This window comes from Chiloscyllium plagiosum, unplaced genomic scaffold (assembly GCF_037043375.1).
Source record: "Chiloscyllium plagiosum isolate Xiang-an unplaced genomic scaffold, Cpla_swu_hap1 HiC_scaffold_6, whole genome shotgun sequence".
Taxonomy (NCBI): domain Eukaryota; kingdom Metazoa; phylum Chordata; class Chondrichthyes; order Orectolobiformes; family Hemiscylliidae; genus Chiloscyllium; species Chiloscyllium plagiosum.
Window position 1 is genome coordinate 108,559,332 of NW_028270144.1, and position 24,633 is coordinate 108,583,964.

The following is a 24,633-nucleotide window of genomic DNA, read 5'->3' on the forward strand; positions in this document are numbered from 1 at the left end:
GAAGTGCTGGAAAATGAGGATAGAATATTTGATGAAACACAGAACTGAAGATATAAACAGAATTACTGGAGAATTGGGTTCTGAAGAAACGTCGCGGGACTTGATCTGTCAACTCTGTTTCTCTCTCCACAGGTGCTGCCAGACCTGCTGAGTTTCTCCAGCAATATCCGTTAGATTGTTTGATGAGTGGCGCGGATGAGCTGCCGTGCCAAAACTCTCTGACTCCAAAATAACCTTTGTCCACAGTCCCCCACACTGCCAAATTAGGCCGTGTTAAAAATAACAGAAAACTGTCAGGGAAGACTGGCAAAGCTAGAACTAACGTTTGGCCTCCTGCGCAGTTTTCTCTGTCAAGACATATGGGGTAATCGATTCGTTTTCTTTCCTTCTGTTTTCATAAAGAAAGGAAAGATTGTAATCACATCGGGGCGCTTGGACACAGATCTGGGAGCAGACACTGGAGTGAAATTGACAGGGAAGTAAGGGGTCCTGGGCGGGTGCAACCCCCCCGTCCATTGTGACGCGAGGCTGCAACTGTCAACAATTTGGCCCAATCGAGAGGGAGCGCTGTCCCTACCCCGGACTCATTGGGCAGTGAAACGTCAAGGGGGACCAATCAAGGTGGAGGCTGGGCGGGGCTTCGCGCTGCCAGCTCTCGGTTGGGTTAAACCTCGGGGCGAGTGAGAAATTTCTTTTCCTTGATTCTGCCTTTCGGCGAGTTTGGTGCTTCCTGGACGTTCAGCTTGTGTTGCTGGTAGAGGAGCCGGAAAGCAACGGCAACGCCGTTAGGTTTTATGCTTTTTTTAAAAAAATCCCATTTTGGTTTTCTTTTTACACCTCTGAACTCAGTTAATAAACTCAGAATAAAATTCGTGCAGAAACTGGAGGAGATCCCTCATTATTGATCTTCCAGGATTTAACGTGCATAAACATCCCTGTTTGTAGATATATTATTGAACGTGCAGAGAACCGAGGCAGCGAGACGCGGTGCGGAGAGGGGAGCCCCAGTTCTTGCTATGAGACAGACGGCGAAACTCCGGTAGCGACTCGGTGGGCAATGCGATGAGGCTCAGAAATGGGACTGTGGCGTTTGTGTGTGTCACCTTCGTCAGCCTGTCCTGGTACACAACCTGGCAAAATGGAAAAGGTACAGTTTGTGTTCATTACCAAGCGCACTCTTTTCCTCCCCACGTCCCCCCGTCATGATTTCACTTTCTGGATTCAGTTTAAACGGGCACGTTGAGTCGCTTCCGTGAGAATGGTTTGTAGCTCGAAATGGTTATGTTAGAAGGTGTTTTTAGAGGAATGATTGTGCGCAAGTGAAGCTTCATTGGAACGTGGATTTGTCATGTCTGGAGTGAGTAAGAAGCTGATGGTGATCCTGTGGTTGCTTTTATGTATTATTTATGTTTTGGTGTTAGCTCTTCAGGAAAGTAAGGACTTCTGAACGGGTGACTTTGGACAATCTGTGGAAATGGCATTTGCTCTGTTTTGTCCCATAGTAAAGAGTTAGCCCGATTATAAATGTATATATGGCGCCTGTTTTATAGATGTTGGAAGTTCTGAATGTTGTCGATTCAGTAACTGATCATCCCTTGTGACCAATTGGGAAACTTGACTCTGCCATTCCACAGGTATTCGAAACGCAAACTCCCAAATTAAAGGTCTTGACAGCTGATGGCTGCGCTCATTCTTAATCCAATAACCGTAAATTGATGAGCCCAGACTGCCTAAAACAGTACAAGTCACCAGTGCATCAGCTGATAAATCTGGCCTAATCTGCTTTGAGATATCCTGCATATAGAGAGCTTGAAATGGGGAGGGGTGAGAATTGTTACTTTGCCGGAAATTCATTGTGATAAACTGATTTTCTATCAGCGCCAGGCTGATGTGGATGAGATTACCGCTACAGCCAATGGATTCCTCTGACCTGCCCGCTGCCAGTATCTCTGTTTTCTTTGTAATTGTGGAAGGCTGACATATAATCACTTCACAGGAGGGCGAGTGCAAAGAGGAAAGCACTGAACTGCTGTTGAGAATCTGCTGTTAAAATGGACTAGGTGGGAGATGGAATGTAGTCTGGCAAATTGGTTCTCTGATTTTTATTGTCTTGCTGCAAGGGATAATTGCAGGTGCTCTGTATCGTCATGTCCTCTGCTGGTGTACTTTGTTGAAGTCCAAAAAAAGTCCCAAGGTTTAACGTTCAACTCGCATCTTATGTTCGAAAGTGTAGAGTGAGTAGTGTCAACGTGCTATAGTGATGTGTTCTTAGTACATGATCACAAAAAGTTAGGATGCAAGGAGAGCAAGTGACTATTACAGACAAGTGATGGCATTCATTACAAGGAAAATTGAATATGAAAAAGTAGAAATGTTTTACCCCAGCTGTAAAATGCCTTTGTGAGGCCACATGTAGAATATTGTGTACAGTTTTGGTGTCATTCTAAAAGAGGATCTGATCAATTTCAGAGCTGTTCAGAGAAGATTCATCAAACCCCATCCTGGGATGAAGAGCTCATCTTCTGCAGAATAGAAAGATCTGAATATGTTGGGCCTGGTAGCCATTGGAGTTTAGAAGAATTAGAAATGATTTTATTGAAATATAAGATCCTGAGCAGATTTGGTTTGACCCCAGGATATGTTCCCTAGTGTCAGGGTAACTACAACAAGGGGTCCTACCTTAAGAATGAGAGGTCTCCTTTTTAAATTTGGGGTGGAAATTTTTTTCTCTCTCTCTGAGAATCACTAATCCATGGAATTGTCTTTCCCCCGAAAGAGACTGGGTGGAATTTAATCAATGCTGAGTTAGTTTTTAAAAAAATGATAGACAAGGGAGTCAAGGTTTATGGGGTACAGACAAAGAAAGGGAGTTGAGATCATGACCATCAGCCGTGATCTTATTGAACAACGAAGGAGATCTGAATGGTCTACTCCTGCTCCTAAGTTATACCTTTCTATTGGAAATATAAGAAGGGATGTTGTTTACTCTGTCAATCATATATAATTATTCACAACAACAAAACCTTGCATTTATATAATGTGTGTAATAACGAAAAATATCCCAAGGCATATCACAGAAGCATAATTAAATGAAGGCTAAATGGTGCAGATATCAGAATGAATGATTGGAAGATTAGTCAAAGAAATGGTTTTATAGAGACTTGGATTTGACATAAATGCAAGACATATTTTGGCACATCACAATCTTATGAATATTTCTTGTTCAATGAAGTGCTTATGAACTGTAGTCATTGTTGAATGTTAAATTAAAGCATGAGTTAATCTTTTTTGGTTGTGTGACAGATTTTCACCAGTTTATTAAGAGATTCTTTGCTCTTCTTTGGAAAATGCCAGGGGCTTTTTGTATTTCCCCTTCACCTAAATTGGAGGCCTCAGATTAACCTCTTCACAGAAGACAGCTCCTTCAGTGCTTTACTGAACAAATAGTCCAGGTCACCCACTCACGTTTCTGGTGTGAACTTGAGTCCCCAACAGTTTGTACTCTTGAGTTGAGAATGCTGTCACTGAGCCAAAGTCGATGCTTGAAAGAAGAAGAGGTGGCCAGAAAGGTTTATGGTTTCAGTTCCAAAGCTGTGCACTTAGACTACAAACACGTTTTCGGTAATGATGAGATGGGCTGACAAGAGCAGAACTGGGAGATAAAGTTAGGGAAGAGAGAACTGCACAACTTACTGACAAAATAATCACAGAAAATACATAATCAAATGCACTAATCATAAATTATTATGAATAGGACAAGCCATTTGGCCTTTCACGTCTGTTCCACCATGTAATAAGGTCAAGACTGATCTACCTTAATTACATCTTGTGGAATCTCCATTCTCTTGATTTCTTTATTGTCCAAATATTTCTTTCTTTCTTGAATACATTTAATGATTGAACATTCTCAGTTGTCTAGGGAAGAATCCCAAAGATTTACAACCCATTAATTGCAATAGCCTCTATTCAGCTTCATGTTAAATGACCAGCCAATACATTCTGAATCTGTGACCCTGTATTCTTGCCAACTGGGGAAAATCCCTCCCACCATCTACCCTGTCAACCCCCCTTAGGAATGTTATAGTTTTTGATGCAACCACTTCTCTTTCACTAAATTCTAAGGAATAAAGGCCTGCTTTACTCAATCTCTCCTCCAAGGGCAATTCCTTCATTCCAGAAATCAGTCCAGTGAACCTTTGTTGCACTCTCTCCAAGGTAACGATATCCTTCCTTCAGTGAGGATATCCTTCATTGTACAGAATCGTCCAGGCATGGTCTCATCATTAGATTCCCTACAGTGTGGAAATGGACCCTTTGGCCCAACAAGTCCACACTGACCCTCCAAAGAGTAACCCACCCAGACCCATTTCCCTCTGAATAATGCACCTAACATTATGAGCAATTTAGCATGGCCAATTCACCTGACCTTCACATCTTTGGACTGTGGGAGGAAACTGGAGCACCCAGAGGAAACCTATGCTGACACGCAGACTCCATGCAGACAGGTGCCCAAGGCTAGAATTGAACCTGGTCCCTGGTACTGTGAGGCAGCAATGCTAACCACTGAGCCACTGCTGTATTCTTATTCTACATTCCCTTTTAATCAAGGCTAACATACCGTTTGCTTTGCTAATTGCCTGTTGGACCTAGATTCTAATTTTGTTTTGTATACAAAATCACAGGTTCTCTGAATAACAACATTTCCCAATGTCTCATCATAATATTAAAAAAAATCTCTTTTCCATTTTCCCTTCCAAAATGCCTAATGTTTTACTCTTCTTCCATTGGGTATTTCATCTGCCATGTTCTTGTCAACTTACTTAACTTGTCCACATCTATTTGCATCCTCTTCACCATTCACTTTCCCAACTACCTTTGTATTATCAGCAAATGTGAATAAATTGCACTTTGTGTCCTCATCTAAAGCAATAATATAGGTTAGTAGAGACCTCAAAACATTTGCATTCGTCATTAGATATAGAATTTCCATTATTCTTTTACCAGAAATTTGTTTGAGTCACAAGTCTTAATTCAGTTAAAAACTAAACAAGGCTGTCTGTACACAAAATAAAATCAGGTCTAGGAATATAAATGCAAAGGTTGTCAAAACTCTGGTCTTGTAACTTATTTATGGTGAGAGTATAAATGTCTCATTCACCTGAGTTGAAAAGATGGGTTTACATTTGCTGGTCAATATTATTCAAGGAATAAACACATTATTTCCTTGAAATCTGCCTGCTATAATTTCAGCATTGATCATCCACAAAAACAGCTTCCCAGCTGCCAGCCTCTGTTCCACTGTGGATTCATTGTTTAGGATTCAAATTTCACCACAAATTTGAAACTGCTCTTTCCTGGAGTTTAAGCTTGTGCATTGGCATGACCAGTGGACTTCGACTGTGAAGAAAATCTGAAAAGTACAGATTATAACTTCTTTTAAGTTACCTGACAAATTTCCAAAAAGGTTTTTAAAAATTAAAATCTAGTGAACGTTGATTATTTTTAGAACACAGAAAAATAATCTCTCCTGCCCAAGAGAAGGTACTATCACAAAATTTGTAGATAAGACTAAAATAGGTTGATAAGTTGCAATGAAAAAAATAAGAAATTTACCAGTGGATATACATAGATAAAGTGAGTGGGCCAAAACTTGGTAGATGAAGTCTAACATGCATAAGTGTAAAGGTATCCATTTCATCAGAAGAATGAATAAATATTGAGAATCTTCAAAATGCTTTTGCATAGAGAAATATGGGTGTCCTTGTGCATGAGTTGCATAAAGCTGACATGCAGGTACAGCAGGTAATAAGAAAGCAAATAGAATTGTGGCATTTTTTGCTAAAGGAATGGAGCATAAAAGTAGTGAAGCATTATTGCAATTGTACAAGGCATCGGTGAGACTGTTAATAAAATAATCTGTACAATTTTGGTTCCCTTTTTGGAAAAGGCTGTAATTGCATTGGATACACTTCAGAGAAGGCTCATTAGCTTAATTCCAAAGATAAAAGGCTGGTCTTGTGAAGGGAGATTGAGCCATTTAGGCCTATAGTCCCTAGAGTTTCAAAGGATAAGGGTAGTTCTAATCTAAGAAGTAAGAAAATGCTAAAAGGCATTGACAAGGTAGGTTGTTTCTCCTTGTGGGACAAGCTAGAAAAAGAGGTCATAATTTTAGGCTAATGGATAGCAATTTTAAAACAGATGATGAGGACTTAGTTCTGAGTTGTGAAAGTGTGGAACTCACTAGCCTAGAGTGTGGTGGACAGCAGACACTGAATAAATTTTGAGGTAGGGGTAGACACATTTTAATTAGTAATGGGTTAAAGGGTTCTGGGGAGAGGGCAGGCAAGTGGAGTTGAAGTCAAGATGAGATCAGTCGTGATCATATTCCATAGTGGAGCAGGCTGGGGGCTGAACTGCCTATAGCTGCTCTTAGTTCTTGTGTTCTTATGTTACAAGGTCAGAAGTTACACAACACCAGGTTATCGTCCAACAGGTTTATTTGTAATCGCAAGTTTTCGGAGCACCTGACGAAAGAGCAGCACTCCAAAAGCTTGTGATTTCAAATAAACTTGTTGGACTGTAACGTGGTATCATGTGGCTTTTGACCCTGTCCACCACAGTCCAACATCGGAACCTCCACACCATCTTATTAAACAGAAGAATGATTTCTTTGGCCTATTATCTATGAGACTCAAAAAGCCTGACAAATGTAATGATTCTGTTGCATTTCAAAACAGTTTGGTCTATTATAAGTTGACTTGTTTTGGCTGGTATGATATTTGGGACAGTGTGGTTTGGTTTAAATGCCTGTACGGTTGAGGCAGAAAGACTAATCAGTGTTCTTGGTCTGGGAAAGTGTATGTGAGCATTTGTTTTTTAACCTTGAAAAGGGGATACAAAGACAAGGTATAGAAGACCTTCTACATCCTTAAGTCTCCTGCCTAAATATATGCAGCTGTAGCAACAAGCTCAACAAGGACTGGAACAAAGCAACCTACTTTACTGACATCCTCTCCACCATCTTAAACATTTATTTCCCCTACCACCGATGCACATCACCAGCCTTGTATTATCTATAAGAAACACTGCATCAACTCACCAGGTACCTTCAAAGCATTCTCCAAACCCACTATCACGCAAAGGCTAGGTCAGCATGGGAACATCACCACCTGCATGTTCCCCTCCAAACCACTCATGGCTCTGACTTGAAAATATATCACTGCTCCTTCTCTGTTGCTAGTTTAAGGTCCTGAATAAATCAACCCTGTGTACAACTGCAGTCGATGGGCTGCAGTGGTTCGAGAAGGCAGTTCACCACCAACTTCTCAAGGGCAATTAAGGATGGACAAGAAATTCTGGCTTAGATGGTGATGCTTTATATTCAATAAACAATTTTTAAAATAAAAAGGCATTATTTGAAATTAGGGGAAATCTGCTTCCGCAGTAACATGAACAGGAAGTGGTTTGTCTTGAGTTGAAGTTCTGAGAGTTGAAAATAAGAAGGCTGTTCTGTGACAAGATGACATTTTAAAATCTCCACTCTGAGAGACTTCACATTCAACCTTGTGTACTGTGGCTTCCTCCTTATTCTGTGTTTTTCAACATGACAATATTGCGAAAGTTAGGTTAGCTAATTACTGTGTAAATGATTGGGTGTGTGAGTATTTGCTCCTGAAGTGGTAATTGCAATTTTTTAGCCATCATCATTCTTCTGTAGTTCCTTTCTTGCAGACTGTAGATGTTAACTTGCACGAGCAGCATGCCGTATTAAACTGCTATTTCATCGAGCTCTTCTGGGGAATTTAGGAGTTAGTGGAGAGAATGATTGTCTGTAAAAAGGTGTTTATACTCCTCTGGCTATCAAAGGCACATTGACTGCATTCTCAAAAGATTTGATTTCAGTGATGGCCAATACTGTAATTTTCTTGTTTCATTATGTCTATGCTAACTCTTCCATTGACATGATATTCCTGACTATTCTGTGCTCTTCTTGTCTACATGAAGAATGCAGTGTGTTAGCCAGTCACAGCCTATGGGTATTCATGCTTTTTTTGACTTGATTATTTCAACATTTTCAGAAGCTCATCTAAAACTTAGCCCTGGTTCTTTAATTCATGGACTTCAGAGTGTTCTGAAATCACAGGAAATGCATTTTCTCTATCCTTGTCAATTGGATTTATCACAACTCATATATTTGGTGATCTGTTTACAGAGCTGAGTCATGTCCTCTATCTGCTATGCAGAATCAGCAGAAGCTCTTGACAGTATGTAGTATCTTGGGTTTGTTGAAGGACTCCAGCTGTGGCACCCATGGTGTACTACTTACTGAACCAGTTATGCAACTTTCTCATTGAATACTTACATTGGGCAAAAGCAGACCTTCACTTTCTATTATATAACATAAAGTAAGAAAACCAGGCATTTAACACTGCTGGTCATTGCTGGGTGTTTCAGTTCCCCACTAAACTCCTTTCAACCATTGTCTCTATTCCTTTCCTCCTTATGTGCTCATCTAGCTGTCCCCTATTGCAACTCCATTAGGTACCTCAATTATTTCTGATATTTATATGTTGTCCTAAATGGGTGCAATAGCTAAGGCAACTCTCTTTCTCATTTCACCATTAACATGGGGAAAGTTATCAAAATGGTATTTCTTTGCTATGGCATAAACTCCTGTATAATTGTTGCCCACCTAAAAGACAGGTATCTACTGACAAGGGAGTAGCGATTGAATATTTAGAAATTCATTATACGATCAAGCAAAGTTAACATGTTTTATGAAAGGGAAATCATGTCTGACAAAATCTTTGAAGTGCTTTCAGAATTGAACCACCAGGGTGGATGTAGGGGGACCAGTAAATTTCAAAAAATCAATAGATAAAGTGCCAGATTAAAGGTTATGGCACAAATTAGGAGTTCAAGCTATTCAGATAACACATCAGGTTGGGTAGAGAATTGGCTATTAAGCAGAAAACACATGTTAAATGGGTGATTTTCAAGTCGGTTACGAGCCAGAGTTCAATGTTGGAGGTTCAACTATTTACAGACGATATTAGTGACTCTGATAAAGAGACCTAGTGTATTCTAGCCCACTGTTTACAAGTCATGAGTATGATGGAATGCTCTCCACTCTCCTGGATGTGTGCAGCTCCAGAAATGATCTCAAAGTTTAACCCCATTCAGGAGAAAGCAGCCTGCTTGATTGGCAACAGAATTTAAAGGATGGGCCAGCTGGCTCCTTCAGTCTTGAACCTGGATGTGGCAGTACCTGCCATGCAAATCAGCCCTGCATTTGTGCACACTGGAGTCAGGTTGTGAGTAATAATATTTTAAACGTCTCCAACATTCACTGCCTCTACCATTAAAGCAGGTGGCTTGAGAGGCTGAATGGCCTACTCCTATTTCTTAAGTTGAACCTGCTGTAAGTCATGATACAGAGAGAATTGGATAATAGGTAACTAAAATGTTTTGCGTCGTTTGATGTGGCAATAAAGCCCCTTAATTCTAGCCTTCAGCTCCTTATTTTGGTAATCATATCTGGTTTGCACTTGGGCACGCAAGTGTAAAAGCTGGCAGAAATCCTAGAAGGCTCAAAGCTTCTCGTGAAATTGTAATCAGCTTATGTTCACTCAATAATGGGATAATATTACCTTGCATTGAAGGCTGTGAGGAATGTTCACAGAATCCCTACAGCCATTTAGCCCATAGAGTCCACACTGACCCTCCTAAGAGCATCCCACCCAGACATGCCCCCTCCCCTATCCATATAACTTGCATTTACCATGGCCATCTAACCTGCACATCTTTGAACTGTGGGAGGAAACCGGAGTACCCGGAAGAAATCCAAGGGGAAAATGTGCAAAGTCCACACAGTCACCTGAGGCTGGAATCAAACCCGGGTCCCTGATGCTATGAGGCAGTAGTGCTAATCACTGAGCCACTGTGCCATCCTTAATTCATTAATTGTCCAGGATCTATAAAGACTCAAAGGCCACATAAATTAAGAATGGGTATAGGTGGACCATTAAGAGCGCAGTCAAGCATCTAAGCTGTGTGGGCAGACTGTGCATGCATTGAAGAATCTAACTGGAAGTGTTATGCTTCAGACAGCTGCCATATTTATGATGAGAGCATGAATTGTTTTATACTGCAACGTTCTATCAATTGGAAAAATAAAACCCAAGCATTGTGTCAGAGTTGAAGCCTGACAAATCATTGTTCCACTGCATACCAATCATTCCCATCAACTGTGGTTTTCTTTTATAGTTCTGAGTTCTGATCAAGGCTTCAAAGCCAAATCTTTGTTCATATCCACTACTCTTTGTATCTTCCTTTCACCATGTGATTGATTGGCTATACCAAAAAGCATTGCATATAAGGAGAAGCCAACAAGGAATAGCTGAGCCAGCAGGCTGGATTTCTAACCTGATGAGCTCCTTTCCAATGGAATGAATGAAACCAATATACCACTTATCTTTGTTATCCTATTGTTCATTTCTTTCCTTCTATATGTAATTGCCATCCAACATTATGATTGCCTTTTAATTTTGCATCCCTCAGCTCTACCTGTTCCTTTCTGTATGATCGTTAATTATAAATATATTGTTTCACACTGGTGGTTTTTTTTCTTCTGCAGGGCTAGCTGGCACTCCCTACAACCACATATCACATTATCAGTTCCTCAACTGTGGGAAGCTGTACACACTGGCTTCTGTCCAAATATGCTTATCCTGTTAAGCACCTTCTCCGCAAGTTAATTAATTCACACAACTATATTTATCACTGTTTGAGAGACTACTCCACAAATGTACATTTTATTCCTGTATATTCAATTGTTCCACTTCGGTGGCACACTTCTGTCTTGCATAAGAGATTCCCCACCATTTGTCTCAGCAAAGATGAGACATGAAAATGTGGTCAGTTTGTTAGAGGCACTGTACTTAAGGAATCAGAAACATTCAGCTGCTGTATTTGAATGTTTTTTTTTGTTCGCTTGGATGATTTGTAATGTAGGAGACAGTGAGGACTGCAGATGCTGGAGATCAGATCTAGAGTCCACAGAACAAAGATGTGCAGGTTAGGTGAATTGGCCATGCTAAATTGCCCATAGTGTCCAGAGGAGTGCAGGCTAGGTAGGTTAGCCATTGGAAATGCAGGGTTACAGGGATAGGATTGGGGGCGTTGGTGTTGGGTTTGGGTGGGATGCTCTTTGGAAGGTATGTTCTCTCAATGGGCTGAATAGCCTGCTTCCACACTGTAGGGATTCTATGATTCTATAAATCTTACAGTGCCAGTGTTTGTAAACCAATTTAGTTAGCTGGAATTGTGGCATACTAAAACCCGAGCATGGGCATTAATTTTAGGAGGGAAGATCTATCTCAGTGCATCAATATGGGTAACTCACCATCTTGCGAGAAATCCAAAGAAAATGGAAGATTCCACCCATTGTTCCAAGTCTGTAACTTCTTTTCATTAGAACTGAAAGGTCAACAACCTGAAAGTATAATTCTGCACCTTTTTCAATGGGTATTCTGAGCATTTTGCTGTTGTCAGCTTTGTTGCATTCACAATCTTTTCCTAGTTTTGACAGAACAGTGATTTAAACTGATTTTATGTTTAGGTTTGACGTGACCTTTAACTACCTATGGAGGGGAAGGAAATCTTTTGTAAATGAAATGAGTGATTTTTAGAACAAAAATGTGCCAACCGATTAGACTTGAAATCATTTTTGTTTGCATCATATGCATTGGGTTTGTCACTTTGTTCAATAAGTTGCATGTTCCTCAAGATGCTGCTCCATTTTACCTGATGGGAGCTAAATGCGTGGAACTATCCTGTTCAATCAACATTCCAGTGGAAGAAGTGAATGTGTAAAACAAGGAATGCTTAGAAAGGAATCTGACAGTTTTTTTTTTAATTCATTTGTGAGAATGTGAATATTGCTGTTAAGGCCAGCATTTATTGTCCATCTTCAATTATCCCAATAAAGTGATACTGAATTGCTACTGAACTGCTACAGTGCATGTGTACTCCCACTATGCCTTGAGAGAGATGGAGTTCTAGGATTTTGATCCAGTGCAGCACAAGTGACATAGTGACAAAGTCAAAACTTTGCACGCCTGTAGCCCTTGTTCTATGTAGCAGGGATCATGGGTTTGGAATATGCTGTAGATGGAGCCTTTGAAAGATTTGGCAATGCATCTTGTAGATGATTCACACTACAGCCACTGTCATGGAGGGAATGAGTGTTAAAGGTGCTGGGTGGGTTGCTGATGCCCATTTTTTTTAAAAGATAAAATTAGGGGATTTAAAAACTTCAGAGCAACAAACATTGGATCTATCAGCAATAGGAGTGGACATAAGGATCAATTTTCAAACATCCGCAGAACCTTAGCTACTCTGAAAGAAACTGGCCCAGTGTTCCATCAATATTGTAAAATCTCTGCTTCATTGTTTTACTGGACCTGGCGGAACCTGTTCAGTTCTTCCAGCACTTTGTTTTAGATTAGATTCCCTACAGTGTGGAAACAGCCCTTTGGCCCAACTAGTCCACACCGACCCTCCGAAGAGTAACCCACCCAGACCCATTCCCCCTAACTAATGCTCCTAACTCTATGGGCAATTTAGCATGGCCAATTCACCTAACCTGCACATCTTTTGTGACTGTGGGAGGAAACCCACGCAGACACTGGGAGAACGTGCAAACGCCACACAGACAGTCGCCCAAGGGTGGAATCGAACCCAGGTCTCTGGCACTGTGAGGCAGCAGGGCTAACCACTGAACCACCATGCTGCCCCATTTATTTCTGTTTTCCAGCATCTGCTGTATTTTGCTTTCAAATGTAAATATGCTTATTCGTCCAGTTTCCAAATGTTACCACAAGATATTCATTAACTTTAAGTAAAGAGAACACTTTCTCTCTTTCTCTTCCCAAGTCGTCCCATGGCTAGAAAACTGAAGCGCACATCATTTAATGTTTCAATAAATTGGAACAAAAAATGAATAAACACATCATACCGAGCTTTAAAATAATTAAAGCCATTTAGAAAGTTCTCCAGGCTTTATTCCCAATAAAGTGATATTTCAGGACTATCTATTTACCATCATTCAGAAGTATTGCTTTTGCACAATATTTAAGCATTTGGAAGTTATTTGCTATCCAACATATTAAAGTTGTAAGTTCAATGGAGGATTGAAGAATTGAAGTTATTCAATACTTTTAACCAAACTGCATAAAAACTAAGTTTTTTTTCCTACATTACTGGGCTGATTTAAGTAGCCACATGGTGGCTCAGTGGTTAGCCCTGCTGCCTTACAGCGCTAGGGACCCGGGTTTGATTCCAGCCTTGGGTGACTGTCTGTGTGGAGTTTGCACATCCTGCCCGTGTCTGTGTGGGTTTCCTCCGGGTGCTCTGGTTTCCTCCCACAGTCCAAACATATACAGGTCAGGTGAATTGGCCATGCTAAATTGCCAAGTCAGGGGTAAATGTTGGGGAATGGTCTGGGCGGGTTACTCTTCAGAGGGTCAGTGTGGATTTGTTGGGCTGAAAGGCCTGTTACATACTGTAGGGAATCTAATCTAATGATTATGACAGTCTTTGAATCAACAGAGTGCTCTGAAATACATGGACTTGTTGAACCAATTTTTACTTGAGTTTACTTTCTATGATTATCTCTACTTTCAAAGGCATTTGGAAGAAAGCTAATAAGCACATTACAACATCAATTTGTGACTTTATCTTCCCAGTTTTCTATTCCAATGCAACCTTTTACCTCCCTCCATAAGTTGATAGGAACACTCAACTGCTCCGAGAGGTTGGCAGGGTTATCATTTCAGGTCAATTACCTTTGTTTCAAACTGGAAGGTATTGCAGATGAATAGCTTGTAAGGAAGGAGGATAGCAGTGGGGATACAAAAAAGACAGGTCTGTGACTTGGTAAGAGCAGGAGAGGATTAAGTGTCAGAAGTGACGATTGCGAAGGACAAATAAAGGGAAGAATGTCAAAAATCTAGAGAAACAAAAGGTGTATATGGGACCCAGAGGAAATCTTAAATGAAAAGCCAGGCACAGCCAGAGCGCCAATACTTCCCTGAAAACATATCTTGTTTGCAGAAAATGGAATTAAAGGAGAGTTGCAAACTGACATCTGTTCCAGAAAGAAGAGGAAGAATAATGTGTATGAGGACTGAAGGTGAATGATGAACAGGGAACAGTTTGAGCTGGAAACCAGACTAGGTCAAAGTGGTGAAGGATATCAGAGGAGTCCTAGTTGATTTGATTTGCTTCATTATTGTCACACGTACCAAGATATAATGAAAACTATTATTTTGTGGGCTAACCAGACAAATCATACCTCGCATAAATGTCAACGTAATAGAACAGAAGAAAGAATATAGAGTTACAGCTACAGAGAAGGTGCATTGAAAGATCAGCTCTAATATATGAGAGATCCATTCATAAGTCTGATAACAGTGGGGAAGAAGCTGTTCTTAAATCTGTTGCTATGTGTTTTCAAATGTTTATATCTTTTCCCTGATGGTAGAGGGTGTAAGAGAGTATAATGGGGTGGGAGAGATCTTTGATGATGTTGCCTGCTTTATTGAAACAGCAGGAAGTGTAGCTGGAGTGAATGGATGGAAGGCTGGTTTTTGTGATGGACGTTCACAACTCTCTGTAATTTCTTGTGGTCTTGGGCAGAGCAGTTGCCGTACCAAGCTGTGATGCATCCAAATAGGTTTCTTTCCATGGCACATCAATACAAATTGGTAAGAGACATTGTGGACATGCTGAATTTCCTAAGCCCTCTGTGTAAATCGAGGCCTCGGTGTGCTTTCTTAACCATTGTGTGGATGTGGATGGACATGGCCAGATTGTTGGTGATATTCACTCCCAGGAATTTGAAGCCCTTGGCCACCTCCACCTCAAGCACCATTGATGCAGCTGGGATGTGCTATCCACTCTGCTTCCTGAAGTCAAGACCAGCTTCTTCACTTTGCTGACTTTGAATTAGAGATTGTTGTCTTTGCACCACACCACTGAGCTCCCTATGTCTTTCCTATAATCTGTCTTGTTGTCATTTGAGATCTGACCCACTTTGGTGTTGTTGTCATCAGCAAATTTATAAATGGAGTTAGAGTTGAATTTGACCACACAGTTGTGAGTGTATAATGATTATAGTCATGAAGGCATGTTGTCTGATTTTTCTTCAGCACCAGGATGATAGTGGTCTCCTTGAAGCAGGTGGGAAGGCTCACATTGTAGTAAGGAGAGGTTAAAGATGTCAGCAAAGTGTGCTGGTGTAGTGATGGTGTCTTTGAATGGATAATCTAGAACCACCGGCTAATTCTCCTGGTGACATTGGCTCAAATCTCACCATGGAGGAGAAAGTGAGGTCTGCAGATGCTGGAGATCAGAGCTGAAAATGTGTTGCTGGAAAAGCGCAGCAGGTCAGGCAGCATCCAGGGAACAGGAGAATCGACGTTTCGGGCATAAGCCCTTCTTCAGGAAGAAGGGCTTATGCCCGAAACGTCGATTCTCCTGTTCCCTGGATGCTGCCTGACCTGCTGCGCTTTTCCAGCAACACAGTTTCAGCTCAAATCTCACCATAACAAACTGTGAAATGTGAATTTAATAAAAATTTGCAGTGAAAAGTTGGCTTAATGGTGACTGTTTAACCACTGTTGATTGTCATGACAGAAAAAGCCATCTGGTTCACTCATGTCCATCTTGGGAGGGAAATTTGTTCCAAAACAATGTGGTTGATTCTTAACTATTAGGCGGCACGGTGGCTCAGTGGCTAGCACTGCTGCCTCACAGCGCCAGAGACCCAGGTTCAATTCCCACCTCGGGCAACTGTCTGTGTGGAGGTTTGCACATTCTCCCCGTGTTTCCTCTGGGTGCTCCGGTTTCCTCCAATCCAAAGGTTAGGTGAATTGGCCATGCTAAATTGCCTGTAGTGTTAGGTGCATTAGTCAGGGGTGAATGTAGTGGAATGGGTCTGGGTGGGTTGCTCTTCGGAGGGTCACTGTGGTCTTGTTGGCCAAAGGGCCTGTTTCCACACTGTAGGGAATCTAATCTACTCTCTGGGCAACTAGGGATAGGTAATACTGGCTCAGCCACTAGACGCTCTCATCCCATTAGCAAATTTAAAAAAAGGTGGATAAAGAAGGAAAGTATGTGGTAAACTTTATTGGCCCTGGGGTACTAAAACGATAAAAGGACAAAAGCAGTTATTTTAGATTTCCAGCACCTGCAGCATTTTGTTTTTTAATTTCTCTCTCTAACAGAAATTATAGACGACTTTCTCATTTGTAGTAAGCTATACTCTCCTTAAAAGCAATGCATTTAAAATGTCAATCTTGGAAACATTCTTTGTGTTTAAATAGGGTTAGAAGTTGCTTCATTCCCTCTTTCCAACTGTGAAGCTCCTCCTAACATTTCTTCAATATGAGCTACAGCTGAAATGCTGGATAGACCTTTGTTGTGTACTTTACAGAGATTATCCATTCAACAAATGCACTCGGTGAGGTCACCGATATAAAGAGCAGAGAGTCCTGGATCGATTCCCAGCCTGTGTGAAGTTTACTGATCTCCCAGGCAATCCGGATACCCTGGTTGTCCTCGGTATCTTCCTGCCAGCAAAGGACAAAATTAGCTCAACATCCTCATCCCTGATTGTGGAAAATTGTTCTAGTTTTAACAGTGTTCTGCCTTGATGTTATGCAAAAGTAGTTGCATAAGGATTCCTGCTTTTAAAGGAACAGCAAAATAAACCATAAATTTAAAGTGATGTGCAAAAGAAGTGAGGGCGATGCAAGACTTTTTTCACCCAGTGAGAAGATTGGGTAAAGAATGCACTGATTGGGAATGTAATAGAAGTAGATCCAATTGAGGCATTTAAGAGGGCATTGGATGATCATTTGCATTGAAGTAATGTGCAAGAGTTTAGAGAAAAAACAGATTTGCATTGGGCAATGTTGCTTAATGGAACAGCCTGTGCAGGCATGATGGGTCAAATGGCAACCTTCTGTTCTACAACAATTCTGTGATTGTCTGGTCTAATGGGCTGATGGCCTTTTACTATGACACAAATTAAAAGCATTCCAGAAGAGATGAAACAATAACAAGCTTGGTAGAGAGACTAATTGTTAAATTCTTCCAGCCTGTAACCTGCATTCCTCCATCTCTAATGTCTGGCCCATAAGCTGTCCAGGTCCTATGGCCTTGGAGGTCTGTCTCCACCTCACTGTTCTTTTAAGATACCCTTGCAACCAAGATATCTGACCAAGATGTTACTGCCTCATCACTTCCTCTGGCCTCAATGATTTTTTGGGCATTTTCTGCCTTGTGAAGGTCCTTCATCCATTGCTGCTTGCTGGGGTCCGCGTGATGGTTGGGGCGGTGATCTGGGGTAGTGTATCTGCAGGTTCATTGGTAAATTACCAAACACATGTCAACTGATTCAAGAACAGCTACTTCCCAGCTGTTATCAGATGTTTGAACAGACCTCATATATTAAAGTTATTCTTTCTCTGCACCTTCTGTGTAGCTATAACACTATGTCCTGCGTTCTGTTCTATTACGCTGACGTACTAATGCATGATTTGCCTGACAGCACTCAAAACAATACTTTTCACTGTATTTTAGTACATGTGGCAATGATGGGTGGCACAGAGGCTCAGTGATTAGCACTGCTGCCTCACAGTACCAGGGTCCCAAATTCGATTCTAGCCTCTGGCAACTGTCCGTGTGGAGTTTGCACATTCTCCCTGTGTCTTCGTGGGTTTGCTCCATTTCCCTCCCAAATTCCAAAGATGTGCAGGTGACTTGACCATGTTAAACTGCTCATAGCATTAGTCAGAGGGAAATGGGTCTGGGTGGGTTACTCTTCAGAGGGTCGGTGTGGACTTGGTGGGCCGAAGGGCCTGTTTCCACACTGTAGAGAATCGAATAAATCAAATCAAATCAAGTACTTGGAAAGGGAGAGAATTGCCTGGCTGCAGATAATAAACCAGAGAATTTGAAACCATTTGGGGAACTTTGTAAGATTCACTGAAGTTGCCTGTCTCTTAAAGCAGTGTGATATCTTCCTCCAGCCAGATATGCCAAAAATTTATGGATTTGGACTGAGAACACCAGTTGCTAAAGTTTTGTTCTGCACACCATTTTCAATGTATTGATCTGAGCATGTAATTTACTTTGCAGTGCTGCATAATAGCACTCTGGAAGAAGGAAGTGTTTTGTGTTGAAGTAGCTGAGTCTTTGGGGCAGAAAAAGAATGTGTTAATTTTGTTTTCCACTTCACCCATGAAATTATTTTGATTTGTGCTAGTGAATTCTAATTTATTCTATACTGCATATTCATGAAGCTATAGTTGGTAACACAAATATTTTTAAAAAGTGTGGCTGCAAATAGATTTTATTTGTGTCCTGGGACCAAAAAATACCAGAATTGAAATGGTTGCAACTTAACGGAGCAGTCAGGCCAGAAAAGAACGCAACACAGTCGCAGGAATTTAGCCCCCAGACCATGGAGGAATTGAATCCATGGCCCGTTTACAGGTTTCCAATTGGAGTTGGTCAATTAGCTCTCAGCTCTGTCAGAAAACAAGCTCCTACTATTCCTGACTTTGCTGGAAATTTTACATTGGATCCATTCTTTGGGAATGGAGTCCAGCAACTTGAAAAGAGCTCTGTCATGAGCCCGCTCAGATTCTGTTTCTCTCAGCCAGGAAACAGGATCATTCACAAGACTTTGACAGTGAAGGCTGCAGTCACCTTCAAAACCCATAACTTCCAAAGACAAACTCGGTGGTTGAACTTTCATTGAGCTCTGAGCATTAATTAGGCACAGATTTTACCACAGAATATTTAGTGATGAAAGGCAAGTCACACCACTGCCAGCGCTGCTCATGTAACATGCAGAGCTGCTGTTTATGTGGGTTGACAAGTGGATACCACAAACTAGAAAGATGCCATGATGGACTTCTGAATCCATATAAGGTTTTGACGCTGTAGTATAATGGTGTTGAATTCTATACATTTTTTCTAAGAGTTTTCTGTACCTCCCTGTGACATGTTATTCATTATCATGACTTACTTACAAATGGTTTAATCAGGGATTAACATCAAATTCATTATTTAATATTTGGCAGACAAAGGGGACACAGTTTGAACAACTCCTATTGTCTGAAATTCCAAATAGGTGCTTCGCTTTCTATTCATAGAACAAGTCATTTCAACAAAACTGCATCTTTCTACTTAACATTGTTTCCACTTATTGCTTTTTAGAGTTGGTTCTTTGTCATTCATCCAATCCAATGCTTTGACAAACTTGTACCTCGCAGTCAATTTTTGTAGAATTTCATAGCTTCCCTACTGTGTGGAAACAGGCCATTTGGCCCATCGAGTCCACAACAACCCTCTGAAGACCATCCCACCCAGACGCAACTCATTTACCCTATGCTTGTAACTCTGCATTCCCCGTGGCTAATCTACCCAGCTTACACATTCCTGGTCACTGTGGGAATTTATTATGGTGAAGCCACCTGATCTTTGGACTGTGGGAGGAAACTAGAGCAACCGAAGGAAACACATGGAGAGAATGTGCAAACTCCACACAGACAGTTGCCCGAGGCCGAAATCAAACCTGGTGCTGTGAGGCAACATGACTAACCACTGAGCCATCGCTAATTAACTGTATGGAAGATTTATCCATTACCTTCGAAGTTTTCTGTTGCTAAGAAGTAAATTCACCAATGGAAAGTTTGAATCTTTCATACATAGAACTGCAGGTATTTGTGAAAGCAGAACATTTGCCATATATATGCAGCTTTTCTCTTGCTTAAACTGACCCACAGTTTGGCTGTGCTAAATTACTCATTGTGTCCAGGGATGTGCAGGCTAGGTGGGTTAGTCATGAGAAATGCAGGATTACAGGGATAGGGTAAGGGGTGAGTCTGGTTGGGATGCTTTTTGGAGGGTCATAGAGTCATAGAGATGTACAGTACGGAAACAGACGCTTTGGTCCAACTTGTCCATGCCAACCAGTTATCCCAACCCATTCTAGTCCCACCTGCCAGTACCCGGCCCATATCCCTCTAACCCCGTGCTATTCATATACACATCCAGATACCTTTTTAAATGTCGCAATTGTACCAACCTCCACCACTTCCTCTGGCAGCTTATTCCATACGTGTTCCACCCTCTGCGTGAAAATGTTGCCGCTTGATGGACTGAATGGCCTGCTGCTATACTGTAGCGATTCTATGATTGTGTGACTGTTCAGAACTCAAACATGTAATGTCTGTGTGCTCTTGAAGTTAGCAAATTGGGAAATGTGAATGTACATAGGGATCCGGGTGTCTTCATTAACAGGTCAGTGAAAGCAAACAGGCAGGTATAGCAACCAATTAGAAAGGCACATGGTATGTTGGCATTTGTGCAAGGAGATTTGAGTTCTGAAGTAGGGATGGCTCATTGCAGTTATACAGCACTTTGATAAGACTGCAACTTAAGCATTATGTGCGGTTTTGGTCTCCCTGCTAAACAAAGGATATACTGGCAATAGTGGGAGTGCAGCAAAGGTTCACTAGGTTGATACTGGAGATAGCAAGCTTTTCCTATGAGGAGAGTTGGTCCAACTGAGCCTGTATTCACTTGAGTTTAAGAGAATGAGAGGACATCTGATTAGAAATATGTAAACTTCTAACAGTGATGGATAGACTAGATTCAAGGAGGAAGTATTCGCTGGTTGGAGAGTCTTAGGAAAAGGAGTGGACCATTTAAGACTGAGATGAGGAAGCATTTCTTCACTCAAACGGTGGTTAGCCTATGGAATTTGCTGTGGTGGCCAGGTCTCTGTGTATATTTGAGAAAGAGATTGGTAACCTTTTTTAAGAGATTAAAGGCATCAAGGGTTTATAGCAAAAACAAGAATATGGCATTGCCATCGAGAATCAACCATGATTATTTGGAATGGAGGAGCAGGCTCAAGGGGTCAAATGATTGACTCCTGCTCCTAATTTCCATGTTTTTAAGTGTTCACATGTAAGTCAGTCAGCCAGCTGTGCATCCATCAGAAATCAATATCCAAACTACCAGGCCACATCACACCCATTTCCAGCAGCACTGTGGCATCCATACTACATCAACTGACCTCCTGTGATAGAGCAAATGGTAGTGATGGTCAAGGTCTGAAGATGTTAAAGCCAAAGTTCAAGTCAAAGGACTTGAAGGCAAATTGTTGAGTTGTAGCAAAAGGAGGTACTGTTCCCTGAGATTGTGATGAGCTTTACTGGATGAGTTTGAAAGGTAGAGGTCAGATCTGCAAGGGAATGGAAAGCTCAATTGATGAATAGCCAGAAACTTTGGATTGCACTTGTAGATGGTGTGTTCAGTAAAGCAATTACCCTAATCAACATTTGTCTCACCAATGTTATAGACGGTATTTAAGCCATAATTACAGTATAGAAGAATTTCAAGTAAATTGTTATCTTGACTGGAAGCAGTGTTAGAATGCTGGAAATTAAAGTGTAGCAGTCGTTTGTGCTTCCTTTATATGATGGGAAATGGACAGAGGAAGAAATGAGAAAGGAAATGGAGAAGGAGTGATAACCAAATTTTGAGTATGTAACGACAAAGTAGATTAAAAGCTAACTTTTGCCAGGTTTCACACTTTAATGTATAATGGTATTGTAGTTGAACAATGTCTGTCTGAGACATTATAGTACAGTACATGTAAATGACAGTTTTAATCTGGCTTTTTTGGCAGGTCAAGTACTACTGCCCCAGGGAAATAGAACACTAACCACAATGAGTGAGTGAATCTGGTCATGGAATATACACAAGGAAGTCTTGAGTTTATACAAATGCTCGCATAACCCCAGTGTGTTCCAAAGTACTTAGTTGCCAATGAGATAGAGTGAAAAATGATCATTTAGTAGTGCAGAGCTGAATATTGCTGAAAAAGGCACATTTTTCTGAAGCTTTTCATTGGGACAAAATAAATCAACTTAAAGGGAGAACAACATTAATATCAAATGAGATAAGATTGTTGATTTGTTAGCAAGTAAACTCCAGTAGAGGCATTGCCATGGAGAATGTGCCAGTTGATGATGACTGACAGTCAACTGACAAGCTTTGTTTAAAGTTTAAACCAGTCATGCTGACTCTGGTTAAGGCATTGTATATTTAAATAATCTTAAGTGTTATTAATTTTTTCTTCATTTGAAATGATGTGGGCTTTAACAATCCAATGCTCCAATCAGATTAGTCTTCAAAACTCTCATCTCCAAACAACAGACACGTTCGTTACTCTCCTTTCTATTTAATGCACGAATGGGAAAGGAATTGACATTTGTATGTATTCTGTGGCATAACTTTTAAAAAAAAATATTTTACCTTTTAAACCTCAAACAAGTTGTCTTTTTTTTTAAAGAGGTGATCAGAACACAATTTTTAAAAGATATCTCTGGTGGATTTGAGCCACAAAAGGTGAAATTTGAGTGGATCTCTCTGGTTAACTTTCCTTTCCTTCCAAAACACCACTTATTATCTGGTGTTCCCTGCAACTGGCTGATAGTGAAGGAAAAGCAGAGTAGCAACGGTGTGCTTACCGCTTACTCACTTCCTTTTAACCACCCTGCAGTGTCAGCTGCTTCCTATCAGGGGAAGGCTACAGGAAAGAGCTGGGCTGATTGTAAATAAATTCACATTGCTACCTGACGCAATGGGTTCTAGTGCCACAATCTTTTGCAATCTAGTGGATGCATCAATGATTGATAAAACTGCCGAACTTTGGCAGCAGTGAGGCAGGATGAGTGACAAGAATGCTCTTTCCTTTGATCTTAATGGATTTGCTTTTCAGCTGTTTTTCTGTTCTGTGCAACTGAAAGTTTCATCACTAACATCCTGTCATTGCATCATTTTTATTAAGATAAATCTGGGAGTGGCTATTTATATGAATTGCTTATTTTTTGCAACCAATATTTTCCTCAACACTTATCATTCACTTACCAGGCCAGTCAGGTGTCTTGTTTAATCACAACATATCCTGGCTACCTATGACCATAAATACCCTGCCAACTTAGCTGCCAGCTTATATGGTGAAGTCGTGAGTATCCTACAAGGACAGTCTGATTTAAGCAAATGTACACTGCTTACAGTAGCATACTCTTGAATTCTGTGTCCAACACCAGGAGAATCCATGTTAGTTGCAAATAACAAATGTGTTCAATCAAAGTATTTAACCTTGAATATAATATGGCTGTTAATTATACAAGATAGAACTGGGAAGATTATTTTTCTTCAAGTGTTTGAATTGGAGGTCTGTGAAGAATATGATGGATATGAATACCATGTCTTCCTTTTTTGGTAACATCTCAGTTGATGGGATGATTCATAATTAGGGCAATGTATAGGGTGAATAGCCAAAGTCTTTTTTTCCAGGGTAGAGGAGTCCAAAATTGGAGAGCATAGGTTTAAGGTGAGTGGAGAAAGATTTAAAAGGAATCCAAGGGGCAACATTTTCATGCAGATGGTGCGTGTATGGAATGTGCTGCCAGAGGAAGTAGTGCAGGCAGATACAATTATAACATTTAAAAGATATTTGGATGGTTATATGAATAGGAAGGGTTTAGAGGGATATGGGCCAAGTGCTGGCAAATGGAACCAGATTTATTTAAGATATCTGGTCAGCATGGACAAATTGGGCCGAAGGTACTGTTTCCATGCCATAAATCTCTGAGTCAAAAATTGTAGTGTTGGAAAAACATAGCAGGTCAGGCAGCATCCGAGGAGCAGGAGAGTCAATGTTTTGGGCATAAGCCCTTCAATCTCCTGCTCCTGCTGTGCCTTTCCTGTACCACATTTTTCGACACTGACTCTCCAGCACCTGCAGTTCTTTCTGTCATACATCTCGATGACTCTATGGATGGAATTGAGCCCAAACTGTCAAAATATATGGTGGCTGCACTCGCTTAATTGCAGGAGGGGCTATGGACCAGTCTCTTGGCAAAGGAAAACCTCTCATGATTCAGTCAGAGTTGGGAAGGAGACCGCTGTAGGAGTCCCATTTGCTCACTGTGGGATGTCAATTAGCTTCACCAATTACACCATTTATCCGCAGAAGTTTAGTGGTGGGCTCAAGGGTTAAATGGGAGCTGCTCCGCTTTCTTATGCCCTCAGCAGGCAGTCCCATGGCTGGTTGGAGATATAGTGGTTGCGGGGGGATGTCTTGCTGCCAAGGACACTATCAAGTGGCTCAATCTTGGGAATGGTGGACATGGGCTCTGTAAGCCATAATTTTCCCTTGTCTCCAATCCCTCTGTGGTCCCCACCCTCACTGCCCTAAGTCCAAGGATCCAATAGTGATCCCTAATGAATCCTTTTACTATGTTGCTGACAGCAGCATCTGATCCCATTGGTACTGCTGGTAAGGCAGGTCAGCCAGCTTCTGATTCGCTGGCAGCTTATGGTACATAGAGTTTATGCCACTAGTTGCCCTAAATCCCAGGGAGAGCCCAATACTAATCAACTAAGTGCTTGATGGGACATTTCACTTGTTCAGGCCTCTAGCACAGAAATGATAGGGGTCTCCCATCGGTCTTCCACATAGGATTGAGATGGGGA

General features: G+C 41.1%; 1 protein-coding gene across 1 annotated transcript in view; it reads left to right on the forward strand.

Annotated features, from left to right (window-relative positions):
• Window positions 1-703: 703 nt before the first annotated feature.
• Window positions 704-24,633, forward strand: part of mgat4a (alpha-1,3-mannosyl-glycoprotein 4-beta-N-acetylglucosaminyltransferase A) — a 281,788-nt gene continuing 257,858 nt past the window's right edge. Inside the window, exon 1 of the mRNA XM_043692233.2 lies at window positions 704-1,147. Coding sequence (XP_043548168.2) covers window positions 1,063-1,147 — 85 coding nt within the window. The 5' untranslated portion in view covers window positions 704-1,062. The remainder of the gene's footprint in view (window positions 1,148-24,633) is intronic.